General features: G+C 38.9%; 2 protein-coding genes across 2 annotated transcripts in view; one reads left to right on the top strand and one right to left on the bottom strand.

The window, feature by feature from the left end:
• Traf4 (TNF receptor associated factor 4) overlaps positions 1–8,171 on the top strand; it is a 93,083-nt gene extending 84,912 nt beyond the window's left edge. The window contains exons 3-8 of the mRNA XM_071590368.1: positions 119–445; positions 1,648–1,827; positions 2,723–2,864; positions 3,819–3,937; positions 4,757–4,912; positions 7,018–8,171. Of these exons, the coding sequence (XP_071446469.1) occupies positions 119–445; positions 1,648–1,827; positions 2,723–2,864; positions 3,819–3,937; positions 4,757–4,912; positions 7,018–7,215 (1,122 nt within the window). The 3' untranslated portion in view covers positions 7,216–8,171. The remainder of the gene's footprint in view (positions 1–118; positions 446–1,647; positions 1,828–2,722; positions 2,865–3,818; positions 3,938–4,756; positions 4,913–7,017) is intronic.
• Positions 8,091–13,174, bottom strand: Psf2 (DNA replication complex GINS protein PSF2-like protein). The gene is made up of 3 exons (XM_071590370.1): positions 12,880–13,174; positions 12,511–12,781; positions 8,091–8,763 (listed from the first exon to the last, which is right to left on the bottom strand). The coding sequence occupies exons 1-3, from the start codon at positions 13,125–13,127 to the stop codon at positions 8,719–8,721; spliced, it is 564 nt and encodes a 187-aa protein (XP_071446471.1). The 5' UTR covers positions 13,128–13,174; the 3' UTR covers positions 8,091–8,718.
• Between the last annotated feature and the right edge of the window lie 13,638 nt (positions 13,175–26,812).

The following is a 26,812-nucleotide window of genomic DNA, read 5'->3' as shown; positions in this document are numbered from 1 at the left end:
TTTAAAAATATCAAAGAACAGTTTTCCAAAACGCTAATTTTCTGCTGTGATTTCTCAATAACTGTGCTCTTTAATGAAATTTTTCGTTCTCCTTCCCTCCCAACCGACCAAATGACAGGCTCACCTGAACGCATGTAGGCACGATGCCGTCCCATGCACCCGTCAGTGCGGTGCCCAGATCCCACGGGTGCTCATGGAGGACCACCTGCGTCATACCTGCCCCAAGAGGCGGGCCCGGTGCGAGTCTTGCGGCCGAGAGTTCACGGGTGAGCTGCTAGAGGCACATACAGTGGCGGGCTGCCCATCTGAGCCCATTTACTGCGAGGGGAAGTGTGGGATCAAGGTGGCAAGGAGACTGCTCGCCCAGCACAGGGCCACCGAGTGCCCCAAGAGGCTGGTCCCCTGCCGCCACTGTGGGAAGGAGTTTGTTGCGGACACAATGCAGGTCAGTTGAGCGGCTCACCTCCTGAAAAAAGATTGGTTTAAGAACCTGATAAAAAGGAGTTCTTTCCCATGTATAATCTGTTGACTCTGCTGAAGGTTACTAATCTGTTAAGGTCAAAGGAAACAGGGCAATTCCACAAGAGTATTTATTGAAGCACAAGCATGGTTTCAAAGTTGGCTGTCGTCTTCAAGTGGCACATGACATTATATTAAAGACTGAGATTTGCTTTGCAATTTTTACTCCAATTATTATTTCTTGAAATAATAAAGTATGTAGATATTTTAAAGTGTTTGCGGTCTTTGAACATGAATATTCACTAAATCAAGCCTTAAGAAAATGCAATTAACAATGCATGTTCACAAGGTATCTCATGTATATGTTAACTGATGAGAGAGGGGTGTGGGATGTCCCAGTTTGGCTAATCGATATAACAACAAGAGATGGGGATAATGGGGAACCCATCACTGTAACAGGGCACAGATGATTTCAGAATGCACAAAAGACACCCTTCCCCATACCCTCCCCTTAGCCATGGAAGTGGTCATTGCATAACCCTCTTCCCTTCCCATCTGCTTCCCTCTCAGCTAAAATATATACCTGACCTATGTAAACATATTTAAAAGAACCATGGAAGAATTTATAATCACCTGGAGCATTCTCTCTAAGTTTGAAGTACATTTCTCTGAATATATAAAATTATTAAATCTCATGCTGTGAAATATAGGCCAGTAAACAAGTGCTCTACCATTACCATCTGCAGTCTCTTTATTTACAAATTACAAAGACGTGTAAACTGAGTAGTACATTTGAAAAAGGTGCCTGATGATGATGTCCAGAATGAAACCATGTTTTTATTCAGGGTATTACCATAATTGATAATCTTAAGGAATTGCTGTTTCTTTTACTCCTGTCACAAAGGAATTATATGTAGCCTTGAGTATTTTTTTGCTGAATATTTCAAAATTTCAATAATTAAAGTTTATTATTGACATCTTTTAGTGCATAAAATGTTGCCATAGAAAAATTTAACATGCCCTAAGTCTGTTAACAATGAAATGAACTCTTCCCCCACGATTAAAAGAATGGCATCTTCATGTAACTGTGATAATGCAATATTCAAAGTTTAACTAAAAATCGTGATGATGAAGTGTTCAATTTCATGAACTTTCCCATTGAATTAAATGAATTTTATTTTTTTCCAGGCACACCATAGCAAATGTGGAAGATTTCCACTGCCATGCCCAAACAGATGTTATGTTGATGGGACAGGAGGAGTCACAGTCGCACTTATACCTAGAGAAGAACTTGATGCTCATCTGAAAGACCGTTGCACCTCTGTCAGTGTTTGCTGTGCTTTCAAAGATGCCGGCTGCAGATTCAAAGTAAGTGAATTCATATAAAACTTGCTCAAGATCTCGCTTGAGTAGTTCACACAAGACTATTTACATTCACTGTGAGAGATCCATACGAGTAAAAGGAATGGTTTAGGACTTGTATTCCCTGAGAAGGAAAAAATTAAGTGAATTCATATAAAACTTGCTCAAGATCTCGCTTGAGTAGTTCACACAAGACTATTTACATTCGCTGTGAGAGATCCATATGAGTAAAAGGAATGGTTTAGGACTTGTATTCCCAAAGGAAGAAAAAATTCCATTTTATCTTTCAATGGTAAAACATTCCTTGCATTCAATAATGATAAGAATGTTTTACCTGCAGGATACAAATAATATGTAAATGAATTAAGAAGAGTATTTGAATTCTTCAGAATTCACTACAGAACCTACTCGATCTTTTGTACAATTTCTTCAGGACTAATTCACTTGTTTACACAGAAATATGCACTTTCAGAGAGCTAACATTTTTCAAACAATTTTTTAAAACCATAGTAGAATTATTTCATTAAAGAATGTTAATTTTGCCTTTCCTAAGTAGGATATAACTAATTCAACCAAAAATTCCTCTGCATATATACAATAAATACATTGGAAAACAGGGTCCTTTTACATTTTCAATCAAATTAATTTTCTAAAAAGGCACTATCTACAAGATATTTTCTACTCTCACAGGCTAACACTGCATTACGAATTATGCTTGGTTAGAACTGTAGAAGTATCCCAGTAATTTTAATAATTCAGTTAGCATGGCTGACTATCTATCTGATATGTTATGTCAAATTTTCTCACAGATTGGTTTCAATGAGTAACCACTGATCCAATTCATACAAATATTTTCTTCTGGTCATTATTTATAAAACTCAATTCATTTCTTTCATTGAAGGGTCCTCGCCATGCTGTGGAGAAGCACTTAGAGGAAGGAACCAAACAGCACCTCCTCCTTATGTGCGGAGTTGTCTCCAAGCAGCAGCACCAGATCTCTAGCCTCAAAGGTGCTCTCGGGAGGTTGTCCCTCAACCACACAGGTGAGAAAGGTCAACAACCCCCCAAACAAGAGATGATCATGAAAAAGGGACCAAACAGTCTCAATCTCATCCTAATAATATACATTTTAAAGAATTAATGAACATTGCAAATTCTGCCACAGCTGTAAAGTTCTTCAAACAGGTGTTCTCTTGATCAGTTGTGATGCATTCAGTTTTCATGGAATAATTAATTTTCTAGTGGGAAAATATTGCTTACATCTTTTTTTAAGAATATTGCAACCCCTGAATCAGACCAACTTTGACAAATTAATTGTAAAATGTTAATTGAATGCTGATGTAATTATCATACACAACGAGGGTTTTTTTGGACTAGTTTCATCACCGATAAGTTGAATTACTGCCTCATGACATGAAATTTCCTCCTGTTCATCACATATTCCAAAACAATTCAATTTAAACAAAATGGTATTCTGCATAAATTCATTGCCTGATTAATTCAAATGTTTTCATTAATCTGATAGTTTTGTGATGTGAAAATGTAATTAGTTGCATGGTGGGGGATCAAATTTATATTGTTACTTCACTTAATAACAGTATTATTGGCTTGGATGAGTTAGAAAATGGATTTTCATCCATTTTTGATTCCATTTCAAATAATGGCACTGCTGTCCATTACTGTAATGGTATAATTTTCCTCAATTTTTAATAATATTCTTCAATTTATAGCTAATCATTTGCCTTTCAAATTTGACTCAGTTAATGGAACTTCATTTATTTTAATTATCATGCTCACTTTAACTGTTTCATTTCTTTCATAATGGCAGTAAAATGCCATATTACAAAGCTATTTTCATCAGGTGTTAGGACTTACACAGTCATAATGCTCATCGCCGAATACCCAATTCTAGCACATATCTTGAAAATGTACAATAGGATATATAATTATAATGATTTCCCTCACATTATTTTAAATATTATCTTTTTACATTACAGGCACGCTTATTTGGAGGGTGACAGAGTTTGCATCCAAGATGGCCGAAGCCAAGACCAAAGAAGGAATGGAGCTAGTGAGCGCACCATTCTACACTAGTCAATATGGTTACAAGCTTCAGGTGAGGGCACCACCATAAATTATTTCAAGAAGATTAATCACTGCCCCTCAAATGAGCCATTTAACCTTTCTTCCCTCGTAAGAGGTTGAACTTCCCATTCAGTTTCACAACCCCTGTTCCCATTTTATACATACTGACTTTGACCTTGCTTGTATTACTGATAGAATGGTAACACAAAGGGTAGAGCCTTCAACTACTGATTGGAGGAGCCTGGGTTAACATCCTAGGAAATACCTTTGGACAACAACATCTAAAATAGGAGCAGAATGACTTCCTTGAAATCAAAATTTTATTTTGTTGTCATAAAATCCGAGGGGGAGGGTGACAGGGATAAAAGAAACTACCCTATTACTCGCTGAATGTGTGGATATGGGTTGAAGGTGAACACTGCCCTCGACCATGAAAACCAAACTTCAACTTTTGAAGTAATTGGTGTCACTTATGCCATATGTTTAGACTTAAAACAAATCAATTTACAATCAAGAAAAACTTTTGGGAAGAAAGAGGAAAAAAAGCTGAACCAAGAGGAATATTAACAGCAATGTTTCAGGTTTCTCAAGCTCTATCTCATTACTGCTACAAAGGGGGAGTGTGTACGCATATTTTCTAATTGTATAAAAATACTCCAGATAAGGACTTTATTCTTAATGGCGACAGCTTAGAAATTTATCTCAATTTAGTATTTGCATGATCTCACAAGCAGTCATCTTAATTCAATTTTTCTGCTGTGAAAAGCTACATTTGTGTTTTATGTCTAATAATTTTAAAATTAATTCCATTTCCTCAAGTCTAACGGTAGCAATTTTCCTCATCCCATAGGCATCCCTCTTCCTCAATGGAAATGGAGCTGGTGATGGAACTCACATGTCTGTCTACATCAAGATCCTGCCAGGAGAATATGATGCTCTTCTAAGATGGCCCTTTGCCCACTCAGTGTCTTTCACCCTTTTCGACCAGACCAACGTCCCTGAGAAGGTGAGATTGAACTTCCTAAGTTCATTATTGCCTCATTTTCCCAGCTCGAATCCTTCATGCACATTAAAATTTTTTTAACAAACTTCATTCAATCTAATTTGTATTAGAAGCTTTATAAATAAGGATGACAAAAGCTATTCTTATTAATCCTAACTGTATTCTATTTTACAATCTTTTTTAAGAATGCAATCACATTTCTTTCATAAACGGTTTCACTATATTTCACGAACTATAGGCAACTTGCAGTGCACGTTTCTGTCATGCAGGTAGATTTTGAAGTACCTGCATCAATATATTTGTTATAACATTATACCAAACAGGCAGCTAATTCCATCAGCCAGAGTAAATAATTCTTGTAGTGCTGAATGGCAGCTCTGTACGATGATTAAAATGTGTCATGAAGTCATCAATGTGTCTTTCTTCACAATGCATAGAAATTGCATGAGAAACATGTTTAAATGTTTGCATAAACAGCAACATATGGGTTTATTCTCCTGAGATTGAGGGTAATCAAACATTGTGGGTGTATCTGAGTGCCTGATATTTTGACCCATGGATTGGCAATGTAATTCACATATGACCATTCTGGTTTTCAATTGCTAGAGGATGTAACTGGTCAACGTGGGTGGTGGTAGTCCAGTGGGTAGAGCATTGGACTGCTGACCAGAGGGTTCCAGGTTCGATTCCTGGGCAAGGCACTTCGGGCACCTGCAGCTCCACCCAAGCTTAAGTGATTTTTTGGGTACCAGGTCTTCCTGGGAAACCATAACTGGCACAGGGAAAGGAACTGGCCCACCTGCCCTGATGTGTGAATTTTCACACGCCGTATAGGGCTTAGTACTGGGTGATCTCTACCATCACCTACCAAACCGACCTTCGGGTTGATTACTGTGTTTATGGTTTCACTGGTCAACATCCTCAAAGACAATTGAGTGATCTCATTTTCTTATCCCAGCGAAATGAACTACAGAATTATTATTTTAATGTTTAATCTCTACAATAAATCAATTATATGATATTTCCCAGATATTGATGAAAGCCTATGAAGAAAGCAGTTCTCTAATGAAATCATAATACTAAAGCGATCAACACACTTGAAAAACATTCATTTATAGGTTCGCAGTATCACATTATATTTAAAAATATTTTACCATGGCTGCCTCCAATGTCATAAATAATTTTGGAAAATCTAGCTAAGTAAATTCTCCAATCAGAAATTGTGCACATGTGCGGTGAATTTATCTCCTCATTTTCTTCCCAGTAACAAGCAAATAATGTTAGCCTCAGCTATATTATGGTCAAAGTCATCAAACAATAATGAGAAATATCTTTTTTGATTGAAAGGGAAATGTTTTCATGCTAAAAATTATAATACAACAAAGGCCAAATGAATGATCATTTAAGTGAAGAAACACGCCATTTAAACACGACGCTCAAGATTAATTCCAATATAAACATCTCAGCCCTAAGCCAATTATAAACATTTTCCTTGTTAGCACAATGATTTTTTTCTGTGGTTAAGAATAAGACTATGAACTGCTTGCTGTTCACATGTGTGTGTTGTGCTTATTTGTACATACAGTTGCCATTTCATCCTCTGAATCAGTCCTGAATCAAATATTCTTATTCTCTAATGCAATGAGAATGTATCACCCAGCAATCCCTTACACATAGGTGAACATTCATCAAAATCTGGTTGACCTTTGAAAGCATATTAGCTAATAATGACAGTTTCATCTCTAACTTTTCAGTTTTTAGGTATATTTGTTTACATATCACTCAGCATTCTCAATGATTCCCTAGATGATTAAGCCAGTAGATTAATATCATATATACATCCATTTCATTTGGATGCTGTCTGATGCGCCATTACTTCAGGCTAAAGCAAAACAGGGCAAACAAGATAAGGGCACAAGTATACAACTACAGAAATGTGGTTTTTCCACATATCAGGAACACCATGGCGCATAATGTAACATAACAATAGCATTACAAAAAATTTATAAAAAAATACTTTCCCCCAAATTACTGTGCTCAACATTTCTCTTCAGCAGCATAATTACTTCTCCTGATTAATAACAAATTCACCTCTTTTTTTTCCCCAGGCTTGCAGCATTGTTGAGAGTTTCATACCTGATCCAACATGGAAGAACTTCCAACGTCCTAGCAGAGAGCCCGATTCCCTTGGCTTTGGATTCCCAAGGTTCATCCCTCATGAGACACTCAAGAGGCGACACTACATCAAGGATGACACATTATTTCTCAGGGTCAAGGTTGACCCCAGCAAGATAGTAGCCGTGTAAAGAAAAAAAAACTCGAAAATTCCACAAAGTGATATTAATTGTAAAATAAAAACACACAGCCATTTGGAGCAATGTGCAGTGGATCTCTTTTGCACCGAAGTAGTCAGAGAAAGAAAACAATTGGAAGAAACGAAGCAAGCTGCAACAAATGCTTCCCCCCCTCCCCTTCCTAATGCTAGGAAGTGCCCATATATATTTTATTTAAAACCTTGGCACGCCATACCATTGTACATATTGTGTAAATGTATAAAATAAAACTAATTGATATATATATATTATTTCACATAAAAAAACAAAATCTAATCATTTGCATAGATTATCAGAGGAAATCAATTGTTCTGTGTGTGTGATCGATATAGGATTAGATCACTTTTTTTGTTATTCCCAGTGGAATATTCATTGCTAGACCACCAAAAAGCAGGAACCTCATTAACCTCCCCACTTGCACATTGATGTTGAGTTATGGCTGTGCTGGAACGAAAGAATTTTTAAGCACTGTATACAGCAGTGCTGTAAGTAAGCCAAGTGCATCCTCCAAGGGATACTTACTTGTTCAGCCTCATGTTTATAAGATGAGACAAGAACACAGTAATTCTGTATAAAAGCATTTCCAGTGACATAAATGCATTAGACTGATTCATCCAACAAAGCTAGCTGTGGACAGTTTGATGAGGTTACCTGCCAATAAGTCTTTAATTTACAGAATTTATTCAACCATGTTAGTTCATGCTTGTTAAGTGAAACACAAAAGGTATGTTCCAATGGCATACTTAGTTGCACTTGAAATGTCCAGTATCAATTAAAAATCCTGAAACATAAATAACAATCAATGGTAAAAGGAAATGATACCAGGAAATATTATAAAAAAATGGTTTAATTATATACGTGTATAACCAGACACAATGTATAAATCTGAAGTTGACAAGAATATACTCTCTCCTGTTAACAATGTCTCTGTGAATACATGCTATTATTGTAATAGATTCCATCTAATACAATAAATCATTATATACAAAAATGCCTTTCAAAAATACTTCTCTAAGAAGTGTTATTGTTAACTATGTGTATGGTTATGGCTACAACAATCATGCATCTTCAAATATGTGAGAAACAAAGCAGGTACTACAGGCTGAGGTGGAACTCAACCATCAACAGAGTTACAATATATAAATATTCACTTCATTGAAGTATTCAATGACTATGAGCAATGGTTACAGGTAACCCAAGCCAGTTCTGACTTGGTGATTTGATAATACAAATGTAATCTAGGCCTCGTTATTTATCACAATAGCTATGGAAGGTGCCGAATAGAACCCTCAAACAGCCAAAAGTTTCCGCAACAGGTGAACTAAATATTATTTTCAAAAGGCACGCCAGTACCATCCACATGGAATGAATGATAAACACTGCATTTAGCTCAAATCTTTTCACAACCACACGTCCACAAAGTTCCGCCCATTTCAGCTACCAACAGCAAATGAAACAAACAAATGAACCCCCTCCTCACTGCGAGAAATCCTGGGAGGCTGATGCCCTCGGCTGTGTGTTCTGTGTCAAAAGAAATAACACGAGGAGCACAATGAGAGGAAAGCGACAACAGCAGAAAACAACTTTATCCGAACCCAGATACCACAATACAACTTGAGGATCACTTGCAAAAAGAACTTAAAATTAACATTCCATTCATCTTGTTTGCAGAAAATGTTACAGAGAAGAAACCTGTCACATAAATAATTATCATGCTTAATGGCAAGTCAGTTATGGCTGTAACAACAAATTTTAAGTACAAAAAAAAAAGGATTTCACTTTGCACTCACAAAAACTCGAAATATTATGCATAAGTAGATTAAACTACCATTTGAGTACATCAATATTTGCAATCCTGACATCCTCACAGAAGGTAACTGTGTACAGTGAATGATATAATGATTTGAATTCTGAACAAACTGAATTTTTACACGATCATTCACAAATGATACAACGGATAAAGCCGGCACGAACAAAAGGATTCGCATTCATAATTAAGTATCTTGCATACAGGATGTTGCAGGTGGAATTTCAAAACTGCTGAGATAGGGTAGCATCATTTCAATTGTTTTGAAATCAGAAAAATTAAAAACATGAACATTATGTACTCAATTTTAAGAAACTTCAGAATTTAAAAAATTAATGCTGTCTGTTCACCATTGTCTGTCATAATTGAGAGAGTTTTGGCAGTGCAGCCTCATGAGTTGAAGAACAGCACTAATTACAAAATTTAGAGATACTATCACATTGACTTACATTTGAGACATTTACTTTAACTTTACATGAATATTAATCAAGTAAATGTTTTCTATTTGGTAAATTAATATCTTCAACCAAATGGTAAAAGAATGTTTTTATTTTATAATTTTAAACTAATAAGGGTAAAAATGACTGCTCACACTACCCATTACAAAAAATGAGAAAAGATCATTCAAAGTGCAACTTGAACATGTAAATTTAACACAAAAATGTAATGAGATTATCGTTTATTATGCCTGAATTGAAAGATTAACATTACACAAAAGAACAGAGGAGTCTGTCAAGGAGGCATGCTCAATAAAACGTGCCGAAGACAAGGGAAGGAAATCAAGCATGGCAAACAAGGTGAGATATGAATAAATATCCATAAACAACAATAGTGCTTCCAATGGAATAGAGTATAAACTCAGAACCAGACCGGTAAAAATGTGCCTCGGAAAGAGTTTAACGAAAGACAAGATTATGAGCAAGCTACAAAGAGAGAAACATTTTCCCAAAACCTGAACATGCAAGGAAGCTGCAAGGGAACAATAGGTACTAAAAAGCAGCAGAGATGGTTGCAACCAGTGGAAAAAATAGGTCAGGCCTAAAGTTATCAATCTTCTTGGTGAAACACTAATCAACTAATGACACAGCAGACCATTCCTAACGTCACATTACACAACACTCAATTCATCACCAATCTTTAGAACTCAACAGACAACACAGATGAGTAATAAATGTTAACATAGTCCAGGCAATAGAGAAACAGTATCATATTACCATTCTTCATAATACGAGATTAAGTCCAAGGATGCAAGGAAGAGAATACTACACAGCATTATACTAGGACATACTTCAAATGATACATCACACTAGAGAAGAGAAATTCACTTTAACCTTGAAGAAAAAAAAATTCCACCTGCATGCCCACTGGAATCCTGCAACACTATCAGATTAAAGAAGAATGTCACTTCGCACTTGGGCCAACACACGAATTAATGTGACCTTAAACCTTGAAATATCATTTATTTTTTAAAATAATTTACCATTCAATAGTTATTATTAATTCACTGTTTCTGAAAATTACCGCATTGCTTTGAAATGGGCCTTATTTTCCCTCTGAGGCCAGAGTCATACTCAGTTCACATAGCAAAAGCTGGGAAGACAAATACATAAGAGTAAACTTCTATATTTTAAGCCCAATTACCCCTATTTTCTTCCATACTATCAACCCACAAGACCAGAAAAGCCTTCCATTTGGACCACATAAGAATATCATGAAAACTGAATTTTATCACGAAATTCACATAATAATGAAAACTAAAGAAATTAAATTTCTGCTACCACAATAAAGGAAAGCTAACAACAATATGCTCATTTTAAAAAAGTGGATGATGGAATATAAGAAGTAAATATCATCTTAGTGAAAGCAACACCCAGGCCTTCATCCACCCATTTCACAATTTTGAGGGCACTCTTGCAGCCTTAATCACAAAAGGATTGAGCACTAATTGTTCCAAGAATTTAACGAATGCCATCAATCCCTCTTGAAACCCAAACTGCTAACAAACAGACTTTAACTGACATGACTTTAACTGACATAACAAACAGACTCACTGCACAGATACTAAAGACTTTGTAGGTAAACTTAAGCAACTACAATCCAATTGACCTGAGTGATGGAATGTAGAAGAGTTTTTCACAACTACATCATATGGGATGAGACCCAATATGTTGAAGGGAATATGCTACCAATAGAATTTATATGCTATCCTCACTGAACAGCAAAATCACTTGCAATTAAATTCATTATTAATTCATAAATGATAGTGGTGAAGCAAGGCAAGCCATGGGCCACCCATTCAATTAGTCTACACACCAGTGATAATGTTAATATAAATTAACTACAAGCTCGTTATGAAAATAATCACAAAAACAGAAACAGGTCAAGGCACAAAAAGAATATCTACAGGTCAGCTGTAATAAATAAAACCATAATAAACCATATCATTAGTTTTAAAAGAATTAGCGTAAAGTCAGATAATGACCATAAATAATGTGATATAATACTAACATTCGATATTTAAATATTAAAAGTCAACATGCTACAAATATATCTTGAAGTCCACTATGGCTATTGACACCCTGCCAAACAAGTGTGGGCTTCTGATACCCCCAACATTTCTGGTTATTAAGTAACGGACATATTATGCGAAATCTGGACTCGATTCCTACAAATGCTGCAGTAATTACTTCCTGAAGACTTTAACCGTTCTCTAAATGGTCTGAATTAGTAGCCACCCCTAAATTGGGGCAACACAAACTGAAATTATTAAGTATCGTCAAGAGGCATACATCTAAACACAATTCATTAGGCTAGGATAAAAATAAGTATTACATTAGCTCGATCAAAATTTCTTTAACAGTACAGCTAAAATAACATAAAAACATTCGCAGAATTTCAGGAATGGAACAAAGTTTGAGCTGATACGATATCAACCTTTCGCTGATTTATTAACATTCAACTAATTAACTTGGATTCCTAACATTATTAACAATTGTGGTTTCCGCCAACTCTTAAAATGCTTAGAGACAATCTTTACAAATTTGGCTACCGAAATAGGAAAAAAGACTAGAAATAATAGAAATGCCAGCGGTTTCAATTCATTCTGACAAGAATTTACCATTATATGATTCAAAGATCAATGCATCTAGCATTATGTTGGCAAATAGTAGGGTTATTTTAACGTAATTCATTGTTCTTCCGGTAACGCTCCCATGTTAGTTACCTCGAAAAATCATAAGTACACTAAGTACCAAACGATTGATCTACGACTTCATGCATAGTCATGGTAGATATTTTAATGAATATGATCAACATTTTAACGTGCATGATACAATATCTTCGCCTGAGGGTATTACCAATCATATTATAAATGTGATCATAATAAAGCACAATAGCTATCAAGTTGCCATAATAGCAGAATAACCCTAGAAATAATTTAATAAGGATCACTATCAACCCACCCTACGCAATCGTTGAAGCTGATCCAGGGCATGAGGCAACAGTGGTCTCACACTATTCAGTTCCATCAACGTCAAATGATCGAGGCGAGCATTGGTTCCACCACTTTTAATAAACAAATCAACAGAGGCCCGGAGCTTGGACATTCTCATATCCCAAAGGTCCTTCAGTGCAGTTCTTATTTCGTCTGCTCGAGGCACATCTTCACCACAAGTGCCTAATATCAGTTGAGCTTCAGCCATGTAGTGTTCACTGGGCATTTTTGTGAAAAACCTGTATCAAACAACAAAAAGGGGTTACCAATAGAAAATTTCCAGGTATTGGAATTTTAATAGAATTTTTACAACACGAAAAGAGAGCTAAATTCATACCGTGATGCTGATTCTTCTTCCTTTACTTGTTCCAACTTTTCGACATCCATCCAATCTGGCACAAGTATTCGACATTTCTGTCTTTGACGAAGGTTCACCGCCATCCATATAGGAACCTTGACAGGAAGCCCAGCCCTAAATGGACCAACTTCTCCTGATATTAAGTAAACCCTATCGAAATTAAAATTAGGAACTATTTCCACCATTTGTTTCTCAGCAAGAAACTCAACCTCTGCGGGGTCCATCATTTTAAAGCGAATTATAAAGGCAACATATGCCTTCTTTGATCAGAATCGCGCCGTTTACCAATATCAAAACTACCACTTACATCCTCTGTTGGAGAATATCGGTACTACTATAACGGACTCACAAAAACAGTAGACGGTAGAATTTTTTAAAATACCTGCAATACTAAAGTTGTTTTGGTCATATATTTGGGGAAACATTATAGTCTACTTACAATACAGACCTTTTGTAAAACATTCATAACTTGAATAACAATTTAAACCCATAGTTCATCGAATTTCTCGCGTTGAAGAGAATAAGTTCACTCACTTCCTTTCTGCACCGGCATTCACATAGGGTGCCATCGAAGAATACTCCTACTGTGTTATGAGCGCCTATTACAATTGAGGGAATTGGTGTCTGTCACTGTCACAAGCACTCGTTGACGAGATTTTGCTCCACCCCTTCCGCGCAAGTGAACCTTTCTTCCGAGACGATTAGATGTTTCCTGAGCGCTCTTTCTTGTAATTTTGTTAACTCGCGTCTGACTTGTTATTTCACTTCCAACACGATGAATGATGCCCAAGCATTAAGATATTGCAGATGAGGGCGTAATATCATCCAAGACTTTGTAATAATGGACCTGCAGTCAGTTAGTGAACTGGCGTCTGCCCTTATCAACTAAGAAGACATTTTTTTGAGCTGGAAGAGAAGGCTGTCTCGGCCCGCCGAGCGGCAGGAATCGATTGACTATCGCCCAGCGCGTCCGTACCGTTGCCATGCCATCGACGCGGCAGGCAGGGATTTCGGGCCAGGAACAAGGAGAGTCCCCCCGAAAAAGCAGCCAAAGATGTCCACCTCCTGTAGGCTTATCTTCTCCTACCCTCGTAAGAAACGCGAGGGTGCACCACAAGCGACGGGGATAGCGATGAAAGAAAGGGAAAAGAAACGAACGAAGACGGACCTATAAAGGACACAAAAAAAGCCGACTTTGCCGTGGGAGGAGGATGTCTTCCTCCCCTTTTCCCTCCCGCAACTAATGCCGTACAGGTAGGGAGGGCAAGTTTCCCCCACCCTCCTCCCGCAGTGGTCAAGGGGGAGGGAGAGAGAGAGACTAGGGCCGTCTTCCACCCCGCTGCGAGAGAGAGCACCCCGAGAATAAAATAAAATGGATTTGGAAGTTTCCCTCCACTTGCCACCGCTAATTTTTTTCCGAATGATGGAGCACGTTACTTCCCAAAGCGCTTATTAAAATCCCGAGGAAGGGGATGAATGTTTCGATACCCTTTCGCCGTTTGGATAGTGGGAGGGATTAAAGTAGAACACACCCGAGAGTCTTGGCTCCGCCTCTCCACAGAGAGAGAGAGAGAGAGCGAGTTACTTCCCTCTATTTCCCTCCCTCCTTTCCCTTGGTAACCCTCTCTCTCTTCCCCTCTCCTCAGAGAGGGGTAGTATGCGGATTGCCTCCTGCGCCATCTCCTCCGATGTATGGGATCCCACTCCGTTGGGAGCCACAAATGCTATGATGTATATCGAAAATATCTCTTTTCCTCCCTTAAAACCCGACTCGGTCGCCGACTCGGCGGCCTCCAGCTGTCGAAATTAAAGACGCCGAACGCTTTTGTACTCTTCCCTAACGCCCGCGTTCTCTTTCCCGCGCCACAATATCACTTCACAAGGTACATACTTACTCATCATCGAAAAAGTAGAACTACTTTATTGAAGGAATATTAAACAAAACCATTCAAAGGCAGAGAAAGTTTTATCCATCTCCCGAGAAAAGGTGAGAGACAATTACACGGTTTTCTTACCGTAACGAATCGAAATACGTATTTTGACCTCGGCGCTGGTGATAGATATGTAGACAGATAGATAGATAGATGCCTGAGGCGCTTTACCCTTATTCTGCAAATAGGGATGGGTATTACTTACCTACCTACTCGTGCATTGGCATTATATGAAGTCAGCAGGAAGTGGTTAAGATCATGAAACTGTCCTTCTAAAGGAAAAATATCTTTTTCGAAGTGTAGGAAGTTGATTATTATTGTGTTCATGTTCGCCATAAAGCTGTTCGAACCTGGGCTGGTTTTGAGTTAGGCTGGCACAATATTAAACAGCCAATGCACCTCACTTGGATTGGCTTAAGTAAAATTATCTCCGTTTGCAGGGAATATATCCGTAATACTCAACGTAACAATGTTGCCTAGCATATGATTTACGATGCCCTTAAGAAACTCGTCGATTTTTCTACAAATATTTTCCTCGAATCAAACAAATCCCCATGGTAACCCACATAAACTTGTCTTTTTGACATTAAGTGGTTACGTTTGCCATTTCAATTTCTCTTCTGTACTAAAATGGATGAGCTAACTTGGGGAACAAATACTCGCACATATCGACATCGAAGCAAAGCTGATACCACTTCCCTTAAAGCCAGCTGCCCACCCGCTTTCTCATTTGATGCCTTCAAATTTACAGAGTGGCGTAGAAAGTTTTATTGGGAGATTTTAATATTCATATTGTGCTCTGAATTATATTTTCCCTCTAGCGGCACAATATACGAGTATATTGTGCCATCATACTCGTAGTATGATGGCAGTGAAAAACAATATTTTTCTTCTCTCACTGTTCAAGGCCAAATTCTAAATCGCTATTAAAAAAAGTTGGGGAAAATTCTTCTAATTAATGCAAAATGAATTAATAATTAATATCGCAAGGTAATAGCACCGTCATCATCAATTGCTGTACTCAATTTGGTGGCTACAAAGAACTCGAGTTATATGACATTTGATGTCGATACTTCCTCGAATATAAATTTATAATGTCTCGTAATTACCTACCTACCGACCCTTGTGAGTATTTTTTGTGTTGTTTCTTGATTATATAAATAATTTTTATTAGAAAAAATTGTAATTTTTATTTTAACGATACTACCATTTCCAAGTATATGCATGTGGTCAATACGCATCCTCTCTTGTATTTATCAGAGAGAGAGAGAGAATTCTCATCCAACACCATCAAGCCTTTTAGTGCGAAGTGAGCACGTAATATGTGAGTAGACTACAGCCAACTATGATTATTCATTTCATTGAGATTCCGTGAACGAAGTGTTCCATTAAGAGATTTAATTTATTGGAGACATGCATATTACGGGGTGTGGGTCGCAGTAGTCCAGTGGGTAGAGCGTTGGACTGACCAGAGGGTCCCGGGTTCGATTCCCGGGCAAGGCGCTCTGGGCACCTGCGGCTCCACCCAAGCTAAAGTGATTATTTCGGGTACCAGGTCTTCCTGGGAAACCATAACCGGCACAGGGAAAGGAACTGGCCCCCCTACCCTGATGTGTGAATTTTCACACGCCGTACTTAGTACTGGGTGATCTCTACCATCACCTACTAAACATACCTTCGGGTTGATTACTGTGTTTATGGTTTATATTAAGGGGGGTTGGTAATTATTGAAGCATCAATCCATCGAAGAAGCTGCTTGTGGACAAAAATTCAGCAAATATATTTTCTTACGTCCATAAAACCAGATATTTTAAGATTATTTTTCATTGGTTCAAAAGCTTCAAGGTAATTCCAAGAGTGGCCCCATGCTGACCATCTCGTATCGAAATCTGCCGACCTTAAATGCCTGTTGGTCTAAATCGCCTACATTTTAAAAAGGTTTGGAATTTTCCCTGCCATTCACATCATTCCGAAAACGGGGGATTAGACTGATTTGGTGGAAAGCGGCGCCCTTATTTCCTTACTGATGGTCCCGGTTCGAATTCCGACACTTCCGATTTATTTTGATCCCTGTTTGGGCACTGTATGGACTCCACTTCAAATATATTATTACTATATTCGTCGGACGTGGCCTCAAAATTAGGCATTAGATTTACTCTAACACATTTTGCTATTCGAAATCATTAGAGATTATCATTCTTCCTTGGATTATTTATGGCATCTCTCCATCCTGTCATGCTCTCCGTTAACCTTTGGGGAACGATGCCGTCAGCATTTACTTCCATCATCTGTAATGATTCATCCTTGCTTCATTCTCTTATTCTTCTTTACAATACGGTTTTCAATGAAGTAATTTGCCTTAAGAGGTCTCTTACTAGTTTTTTTCCTTCTACTGGTCGGAGTCTTCCATTAATTTCTCTATTCGCGAACCCTTGAGAGGATTTTTCAATTTAAAAATGTTTATCCGCATGATAAAAAACTTTTATTGATAAAATTGAAAAACATGTACATGTGGTATTCACTTCTTTTATTTACAGGCTTGTGTTAACGGCTGTGGCCACTTTTTACCATCACCATATGTATATAAATAAATAAATAATATATATACATAAATCTGTGGAAAAGTGCAAATTGTTTTCTCACTATCGATAATATGATAATATTCTATACTTGACCTTACCTTAATTCAACTCATTAGATAGAATATCTCGAGCAAATGTTATCCCAATGTCATATGTTATAAAGAGTTTAGGATTTTTTCTGTGCCCATACTTATTTTGTTGAAACAAATTTGATTAAACCCAGGAATATGCTTTCATCCATTTCCTGATTCCTAGGCTACTCCTTGAAATATATACATCGTAAGTGCGACAAGAGTAAGTTCTCGTCATATGTACCCGTAGAACAAAATAGTCGAGTAGGATCGTACAAAACCCACATTTTGCTGTACATTTACCGTACATTTAAAATGCCCCATGCGAAAATCTTCTAATTACAGTAGTATCTGATAATTGCGATTTTTATTAATATCCAAAGCGGTATTATCGAGAAAACTATTATTAGTGAAACAGCCAGAGGCCATATCTCATTTTTGGAGACAAGTATAACTTACCTTCCTTGAAATCAGCCGGAAGCAAAGGACCTCAGGACTGCTAAAAGTTTCAGCAGGTTTAGAATCGCCAATCTCGTTTGTTGGCGTTCTCAAGAGGAAGCACTGGTGGGATAAATTCCGTCACTATCCTCTTCGAAGAACGAACTATTTTGAAGCTATCACTGCTCGAATAACATTCAATATGGTTTTGCGCATCCCGCACATCGCCGAGGGATGAAATTGTATAGATCATCGGTTATGTAATGGATGAATTCATCCTTAAAGACGTACATACCTGTATGATCAAAACCCGCCATTTATTATTTCATATCCCACGAAAGAGGAATCCTTGGTAAACGAAGGCCGGCCCGGAGCTCCCTCAGTTTTGACAGAGGAAGTCTTCGTAGCCTAAAGAGGCTTTTTTTCCACTCTCGGCACTAAGTAGGCTCGATCACGGCAAGCGAAGGCGATACGCGACTCTCGGTACGGTCTTGAGTAAGGTCTCACAATCGGTTCAATCCCATTGATGAAGACCATTACTTGAACCATCTGAACTGAACATCTGAAAGAGGAGGGATTGGGATCGAGGGAAAGTAAGAGAAAGAGAGTATGGGAGAAACGGTGAGAGGGGAAGGTCTTTTACCTGCCCAAGCGTCACGCCCACGAATCCGACCACGCGCGGCGGTTCTCTCGTCCCCCGGAGTATGCGCAAGCCACCTCCTCGCGTCTCATCTCCCCCGCGGAACGGAGAAAGCGTCCGAGGAAGGATGAAGGCGCGCGCGCACGGCATCACACACACATAAACAAGTCGAACTCATTTAAGGCGAGTATAGTTTTATTTATATCCATTGCGAACAGTCAGATTTGGTTGGAACTCATCAGGGTTTTTTAAGGTTACCAATCCGCTAGTTCGGTAACGAGAAATATCAAGGATTTTTGCGCTAAGTTCCTTTAGGTTAGTTTCTCAAGGTATATACGTACAGACACTTGACCTACCATGTGACTACCGAGGTACCGGCAGCTAGGATTCTTGGCATGGATCACTGTATCTAATTTTAAGTTCCAAAGGTGCTAGTCCCGGCCTGACATTTCGAATGATTTGTGTCATTTACAAAAATACATTTATTAATACCCTCGTAGAGATAGATATAACTATCTCACATTGACCTTCACTTCAGGATTATTCAAATCTCCCCACGCCTGAAGTGTGCCCTACTCGATCGCTATCACCAAAATGTGGAATATCCCCGATATTGTGTATATATTTTTCAACAGGCTTTGGTTCAGGTACCGGCACCTATGTTCTGCGGAAAACCTAGGAGTCATGTGATGATACTCGGCACCAGGACCATCAACATCACAACACGGTTAAAACAATCACTATTTTAGAGAACCTTGCGGGTACAACGAGCAAATCTCAATGCCATATAAACAAGCAGAGGCTGAACTGCATTGCCAAAGACTAAGAACTATTTTTGCTATCGCAGAACTTTTCTCATCCCCAACCTTTTCCTTCCATGTGTCTGTCCACATTCCTGATGAAAGCACTCTCCAGCCATTTTACGGATATTAATAGTGATTTATGAAAGTAATTCATAACTTATGTCAACCTTAAATGCCCTTATCACCTCTGTTTATATTTGAGCGAGTGTGCGGGAGAGAGAAAAGCAATGAGTGAGAGTATATGCAACACATTGCTACATTTAACAATAATCGAGCGGCGAAGATGACGAAGACCAGCGTCTTCGGTCCCTATCATTTCATTATAATAGTTCTACTCTTGTACTGCCTCCGCCGTTTCGCCCACCCCCTCCCGCAGACCTCGCCCGAACCTCTCGTGTGGACCCTCTCCTCCTACCCTCCCTTCCCCCTCGGCACCTTACTCTTCTCACACCCCATATCCTCCCAAGCGTGGCACAGGAGCCTCCCTGACGGTACATGGTAAAACTGCGCATGGAAGCGCACGTATGCATCTGCACCATTGTTCGGAGGAGAATGGTGTTCCGTAAACGCTTCCGCTTTCTCGCACGGCAGAACGTACGTGCCCTTTCTTCCTCCACCCAATTCCTCGGGCTTTCAAAACGGAAAAGACGACCGAAACCCAGTTTTCAGCCCGGAGGTTGGCTTGACAGTTGAGGGAGGAGCGCACCTGCACTCCGGGAGTGAATTCCACTCATCCTTGGAAGAATAGTTAGCAAACGGTTGCTCCCCTTCTGCTGCCTGCGTGTTCCCAGTAAGTTTTCGGCTCCGGAAATTGACACGTTATGGGCTTATCTGGGCGGTTGTCCATGGGGAACACCTGGCTTTGAACCCCGCACCCTCGGGCTTAAAAGTTTAACGAAGTGCCCGCTATGGATTCGGCCAAAAGATGACAGAAAGCATGTCAATATACCGGAATGACGCCGGAGTTATCAGAATGATTATGCAAATAAAAAAAATATCTGTTCAGCTTAGTTTCGGATAGACCCTGAATTACGGGACTGGCATATTAATATGACTTTTGGACTTGAGCGGGATACGTGTAGTTGCTGAAGTGGATTAGCCCATCGCATCGCCCAGTATTGCCGTACCATCAGGATCGGCACATCTTACACAATATACTCAGTCCAAATATGATAGGAACAGACCGCGTTCTTCTATCCATCCAATTGGCTTTCTTGATGTCTGTGATCATGACAAATTTCACCCATGTGTTGATTTTATCGCTAGGAATCACATTTTTTGGGGGAGCCACAGGCGGGCGGCTCTGGAAAAGGAATTAGCCTCCCCCCACCCTCACGGGTGAATTTCATACGCCGTTGGACTTGAAAGGAGCCAAGCTCCACCCACTCTCGTCAAACCAGCCTTTAGGTTAATTGCCATCATTGATTTCATTTCGAGAATATCTTTCTGCATCCCATTCCCGAACAAATTTTCGTTATTACAACTTCGTGCACAAATTTCAAAACAATTTATTTCTTGGGAGTTAGTTTTCATTGGTATTTTCCACCATGATTTTACTTCGGATATTTTTTTATTCGATTAGGGTATTATGTTTCCATAGTGATGGGGTTGTTCGCCGCTCTTATGATTTCGTCAAATTATTTATATATTGTCCGGTTAGAAAAATCATATCCTATAACTCTATAGGAACAAATATATATGCAGGTGAGGATTATAAAAGCCATTCATACTATTCCTGTGCATCCTATCCCTTCGTCTTCCGTCATACTTATTTTCATGCCTATGATTTTATCGTATTGAGAAGCTTGTTACTTATATCTTGGTATTTCGCATCAAATGTTTTTCCTTAGTCAACCCTGCCATTACGCAAGTGCCTACTCTGCGCATGCATCAAGAGCTTAAAAAATATTCGAAGATACAGGTAAAATCTTTTAACAAACCTTTTCTCTCTTCATTTGACAATGGAATCGTAAATTGATAATATTATTTAGGTTATTATCGATTTTTATCCCCTCACAGCTTTAATTCATTAATAATAACATTGACGAAAAGTTTCAGATCTAAAAAGTAAGTGCTATTACAGTGTTGTGCGAGCTGTAGCCACTCAGTTTCTTTGATTGGCATGTACATATGCGCTTGTTGCCCAACATTTTTTAGTTTTTTTAGTGAAGAAATATGAATGAATCGTGCACGGTATCTTTTAAAAAGTTAGAATAGTGTCAATATTTTTGGGTCAGTACTTTTCGCTTTCTTCATGAGGCCGAGACGATTCACTCATCGGGTGAGTTTTCATTCATACTCCATCTTCATATTATTTCGTATCTCTCATAAATATTGATTCACTCTCTTGAGCCTTCATCATTCAGGCCTCGTGAATGTGGAGAGCAGCTTGATTCCTCGGAATTTTGAACTTTCCTTACCATTCCTTAAATTTTGGTCTTTCGTTTGCAATATTCGTTAGAACGTTGCTTTCCAACTTCACAGTGATTTAGCAGAGAACCTACCTATAAGCCGCATTTCAAAAAGCTATGTTTCTAGGTGATACCCTTTACTCTTGATACTCAAGCGTCATAAACTTTCTTTTACCAATCATTGTAAATTATTAAGTGCATAATAGTGAACGCGTTTCCATGCAGCGAGAACTTCTGCCAAGACTGGGAATCGACTACAAGAGCACCCTCCTCCCTTTCTCTTCCTTACGTTCCCGCCCTTCCTCCCAACAACTCCTTTCCCGCTTACCCGAACTTTTCCAAGGGTCCACAGCCCAAGGTAGTTTGCCACTTCTACGACAGGCAGCAGCCGAAGACGAGGAGCAGAGAGGCAGATTCCGCATCGTAGCGCCTCTATAGTATTGCGGCATAGGACGGAAACAGGTTTTCAGTCGTCCTGGGCCCTCTCGACTCATCTCCGTCCTTTCCCTTCCCCACCGCCAGGAGCGCTGGCGAGCCTGGTGTGCGAGAGAGAGATTGTGCTGGTGTATTTGTGCGTGGTGGTGTGAGTATACGAGGGACCAGAACCGATAACGCCACCTCCTGAAGCCTCGTGTTCGCCTGGGCGCAAGAAATTGGTTGAGGTCGGTCTTGCCGTAAACTGCCGATCGACAGGTCCCATCAAACCGATTCCGATGTATTTTTCTTCATCGATCGGCCGTCGGGGGGTGAGGAGGGTGGGTTCTCGAAGAGGAGGAGGTTTTGGACGCTAAGATGGGGCCGCAGGGGCCCAAGATTATCTTCGCCCTCATCCCCCGCCTTCCATCCCACAACAAGTGGCGAAGGAAGTAAAGTATCCGTCCAACCCAACCCGCCCTTCTCGCGTGCGTAAGAGATACGCATGTGCCCATCCTCCTCTCTGACGTTCGGGTGGTTTCCGCGGGAGGTGGGAGAGCGTAGGGGGGGGTGCGTCCCTCCGCCCCCGCGCCGCACACCGGGTGCGGCGGCGCGAGGAGAGCGCCGCGCCTGCGCGCAATCCACCTGAGAAAGCGCGGGAAGTGACGTTAGCGAGTCGCGCGCTTGGGCGTTTTGCTTCATCCCTCTGCTTTCGCCGCGTTGCGAGGGTGTGTGGCTCTAGTATTCCGACGTTCGCTATTCGTTCTGAAGGGTTAAGGAGATGAAACGATGGGGGAGGGTGAGTGCAAGATACGGGCGGACGAAGGAAATTGTTTAGGGGATGCAACCTTGTGGCGTAATACATGTGGTCTGTAAAATTATTTTGAACCACAAATTTTCATTCGAATCCCCTGGTTTTACTCCCTATTTAAATGCTTCTGAATTGAAAAAATTGTACATACTATATTTATGCTTGGGAGTGAGAGAAAGAGAGATAATGTCATGGCGAAATTAGCACCTATGAACCACTCAATTAATTTAATTTCTCGATCGATTAAAATTTATACTGGGACATGGAGAAGAAAATTTTCTTCTCTCCAATTACCATGTACATTTTTTTCCTTCCTCTCTTCGTGGGGGTTGGGCTTTCCCCATGCACACCCCTTATGCATCCACCCCTAGGATGAGACTAAAGAAGAGTAACGAGGGTCGATTGCCGTAATAAAACATAAGATACCCTAGCCATAATAGTTTCATAATATCAGTGCAGGACTATCACAACTCAAAATTTGATGATTTGAGATGACTTTAAAATTCCTTTTGTGTATTTGAATGTTTTTCTAAAGCTACGATTTGTTCTTTGAGATTTATTTCTAGCAGCTTAAATTACAGTTAATAATTCACCGAGGAGAAAAATGAATTCAATTCAAATATACTACTCCCCAGACCACAATCTTGAGTTATGAAAGTGCCAACATGTTTGAGTTTTTACCATTTGTACTGAGAAACCGATGATGTAGCCAATACAATAGCATCCCAATTATCAACGGGAATGAGTGGCTGAAAAACCGCACATTATTAAACTTTTATTAAACGCAAGAAAAAGAGAAGATGTGAAGTCAGACGAGATTAACCCATATAACCGTATATTTTAACGGAAAATTACCTATCACTCACAGAAGTAATGCTGGTAGTCCGTTCGATATAAAATGGAAAAATTTACATCTCATCAAGTTCAAAATGAATTTAAAACGCCCATAGTAGTAGTCGGAGACACAATCCAGACAGCCGAAATTGTAGATTAAACCGAGTAACAAAAGTATTTGTAATAGTCCACCTATCTTTTACCTTCAAGCGAAAGCTCTAAATGTAAAATAAATGGGTTTTCGAAAGTGGAAGCTAGTGTTTTCAAATCACAGTTCGAAGTAAGAGGTCAATTGCGACGCAGAACGGACGATCGTTTGTCCATTCATCGCTTCTCATTGCAAATTGTTGACCTCTCAGTGGAAGACGGAATTCGAGCTGTCCACTCAACCGTTTGCAGCGGACTCCGATTCTCAATCTGAAGCTCAGACTCCAGTCTCGAAATTTTACAATGTACTGGGGGCATCTTTCCCTTTCATACGAGAGTTAATTGGCTGACTGAACTCAAATCTTCTAAAATTTTCCTGGCTGCGAGCATTCGTTAAATTTTGTCGCTAAAAGTAAGGAAGTTATAAATTGAATGATAATATTTTTCCCTAAAGTTACTCCTCGGGGTAAATATGAAAAAAAAACAAATTCCGTCCACGTAAATATCTCATGTGGGTTAACAAATGTCTGCATACGCGGGCTGACAGTAGAATGGAAAAACAATAATATTACAATTAATTAATCGTTTGTGACAGATCGAATCAATTATTTCCTGCTCTTGAGGAGTTCACTCAATGGGATAATTTAGGTGTTTAAGTTTTACTTCACTCAACCAAATTTACTTTACTATTAAGTATTATAATTACTTGTAAATTATTATGTGTACTTGTATTATTATTTTCTATCTTCACGCTTAGCACTTCCAAAAAGAAAGATGAAATTTTAAATATATATATTTCTAAATTTAAAACTAATCACACGGAACAAAAAAATTATAAACTGAGGGATAAAATCAGCAAAAAATGTGTTAATGGAATGTTGCAAAACAGAAATGCTCACCTTAAGTTTTATCTACTCAAGGTAAGACCAGTAAACCTGAAAGTCAAGAAACATCAACTCCTTAATTATTTGAGCATAACGGAAAACTATCTTACTTAATCTCTGGGCAAACTGAGCAGCTTGGAAAGGTCGATTGGCACAAAAAATATGCAATATTATCTTTATATATGGCCAGTTCACTATACCTGGTATATGTTTTCCAAAGTTTCTCCCGCAACATGTTTTCTTTTAGGGGTTCATTAAACCTTTCAGACGCAATCTCATGCATCCCATTTCACGTAAATTCCGGTAAGAGACAACTGCAGCGTAAGATTCCCGAAATGTAAATTTCGAATAGTACGATATTTTTTGGAAGCCCAGTGCACGTAGTCACCGTAAAAATTTTGCTCAATTACCCTACATTATGTCGGAAGAATATTTGACGACCAAATGGTTTCAAAGGAAGAGAAAAATATGCATATCTTACCACAATGATGCTGCGAGTTTTCAGCGTGCTGCCACGGCTAAAGGAAAGTGATATTAAAAAAAAGATACTATTTTTTAAGTTTAGTTTCACCTCCAGTTTTATGACCCATTACATAAGTGGAGGTATTTCAGTGAATAAAATATCACTTGACAACTTTCATTTTTCTGAAGACTTAGCGTGTGAGTCATAAGAACCCTGAGTTACCACTTGCACGCCGTTGGCATGAAATGATATTTATCGGCCCTAAAATAAACGATCTACGGAACGGTGCCGTGGCAATACGTGAAAAGTGACCACCCGTTAGAATTCTTGATCTCTCATACCTCATAGTTGTCCTTGAGTTCGTAATCGAGCCAGAAGTTTTTACGGTAGAAAGTAAGATATTATTTAAGAGAAATAAAGAGTAATTCGTGCGGAAAACAGGTGTAGCGAGAATTTGAGAAAGTGACCGAATAGTACTAAGCAAGTGCGTATTCGGGTCCGAGTGAGAAAAGTTTTGATTACGGCATTACATATATGGTAATTCAAAGGAGATCTATGAGAGTCAAGGAGGGGAACATTTCAGTAAGGAAGAGGATGCTGAAAGTACCTTGAACATGACTACTTGAGACTCACTATATATGAATACGAATATCATTGGCTTCCAAATTCGTATGACAAATTAAAATTGTTTATCACTACAGAAAGGTTGAATATGATTTGGATAACATTTTTGATGAGTGCTATTTGAATCACCGAAAGGCTCAAGTAAAAAAATACAAATTTATTCAGGACGCACTGTAAAACTTGCGAATTCGCTGCTGCTAAGAGAGTTTAAATTGTTTTACCTCGACCACATGAACCATTTAAACGTACCGTTAAAAATACTAATGTATAAGATGCCGTGACGTTTAAATTCAAGGCCAATTTAAAACAATGTCGATCCTTTAAATAACATTGAAATAGAGCACTTACTAGAGAGCTCTACAGAGCGCCTAAATAAAACGAGCCCTTAAATGCAGTGCAGCCACTTCTTTCAACAATATGACCACAGGGCGCATTAATTTAAGTCTTGATATTTATCGTTCCGCTAATCAAAACGATGTTCCTAGCTACAAAACCTTCAAGGGCTCAATTTTTATTCATGTAGTTGGTGCTTCTTTTCAATTCTTTATTGATATATCCTACAAAAATATCATGCTGGTGGCTTTTGAGGCCAGAGTGGTGACCTTTGAAAACTCAGCGATTTTGAGTACTTCCCTAAATTCATTGGTGGCCAGGAGACTGTGATTTGGGATGAAATTAAAACGACTGATCGTTGGCGATTGTTTGACATATGAAACCATTTAGAAACATGAAATACAAACAAGTAGTAAACACTAACCAACTGACCAATTGAGCTGCTAAGAAAAATTTATTCGATGGTCGCTAATTAATCACAAAGGAATATTAGGCTCTCCGAGGCTTTTCTGCGTCGAATTTAAAC

This window comes from Hetaerina americana, unplaced genomic scaffold (assembly GCF_022747635.1).
Source record: "Hetaerina americana unplaced genomic scaffold, ioHetAmer1.1.p SCAF_4, whole genome shotgun sequence".
In the NCBI taxonomy this organism is placed as follows: domain Eukaryota; kingdom Metazoa; phylum Arthropoda; class Insecta; order Odonata; family Calopterygidae; genus Hetaerina; species Hetaerina americana.
Note: the sequence above shows the minus strand (reverse complement) of the source record. Positions and strands in the feature narration are given on the sequence as shown.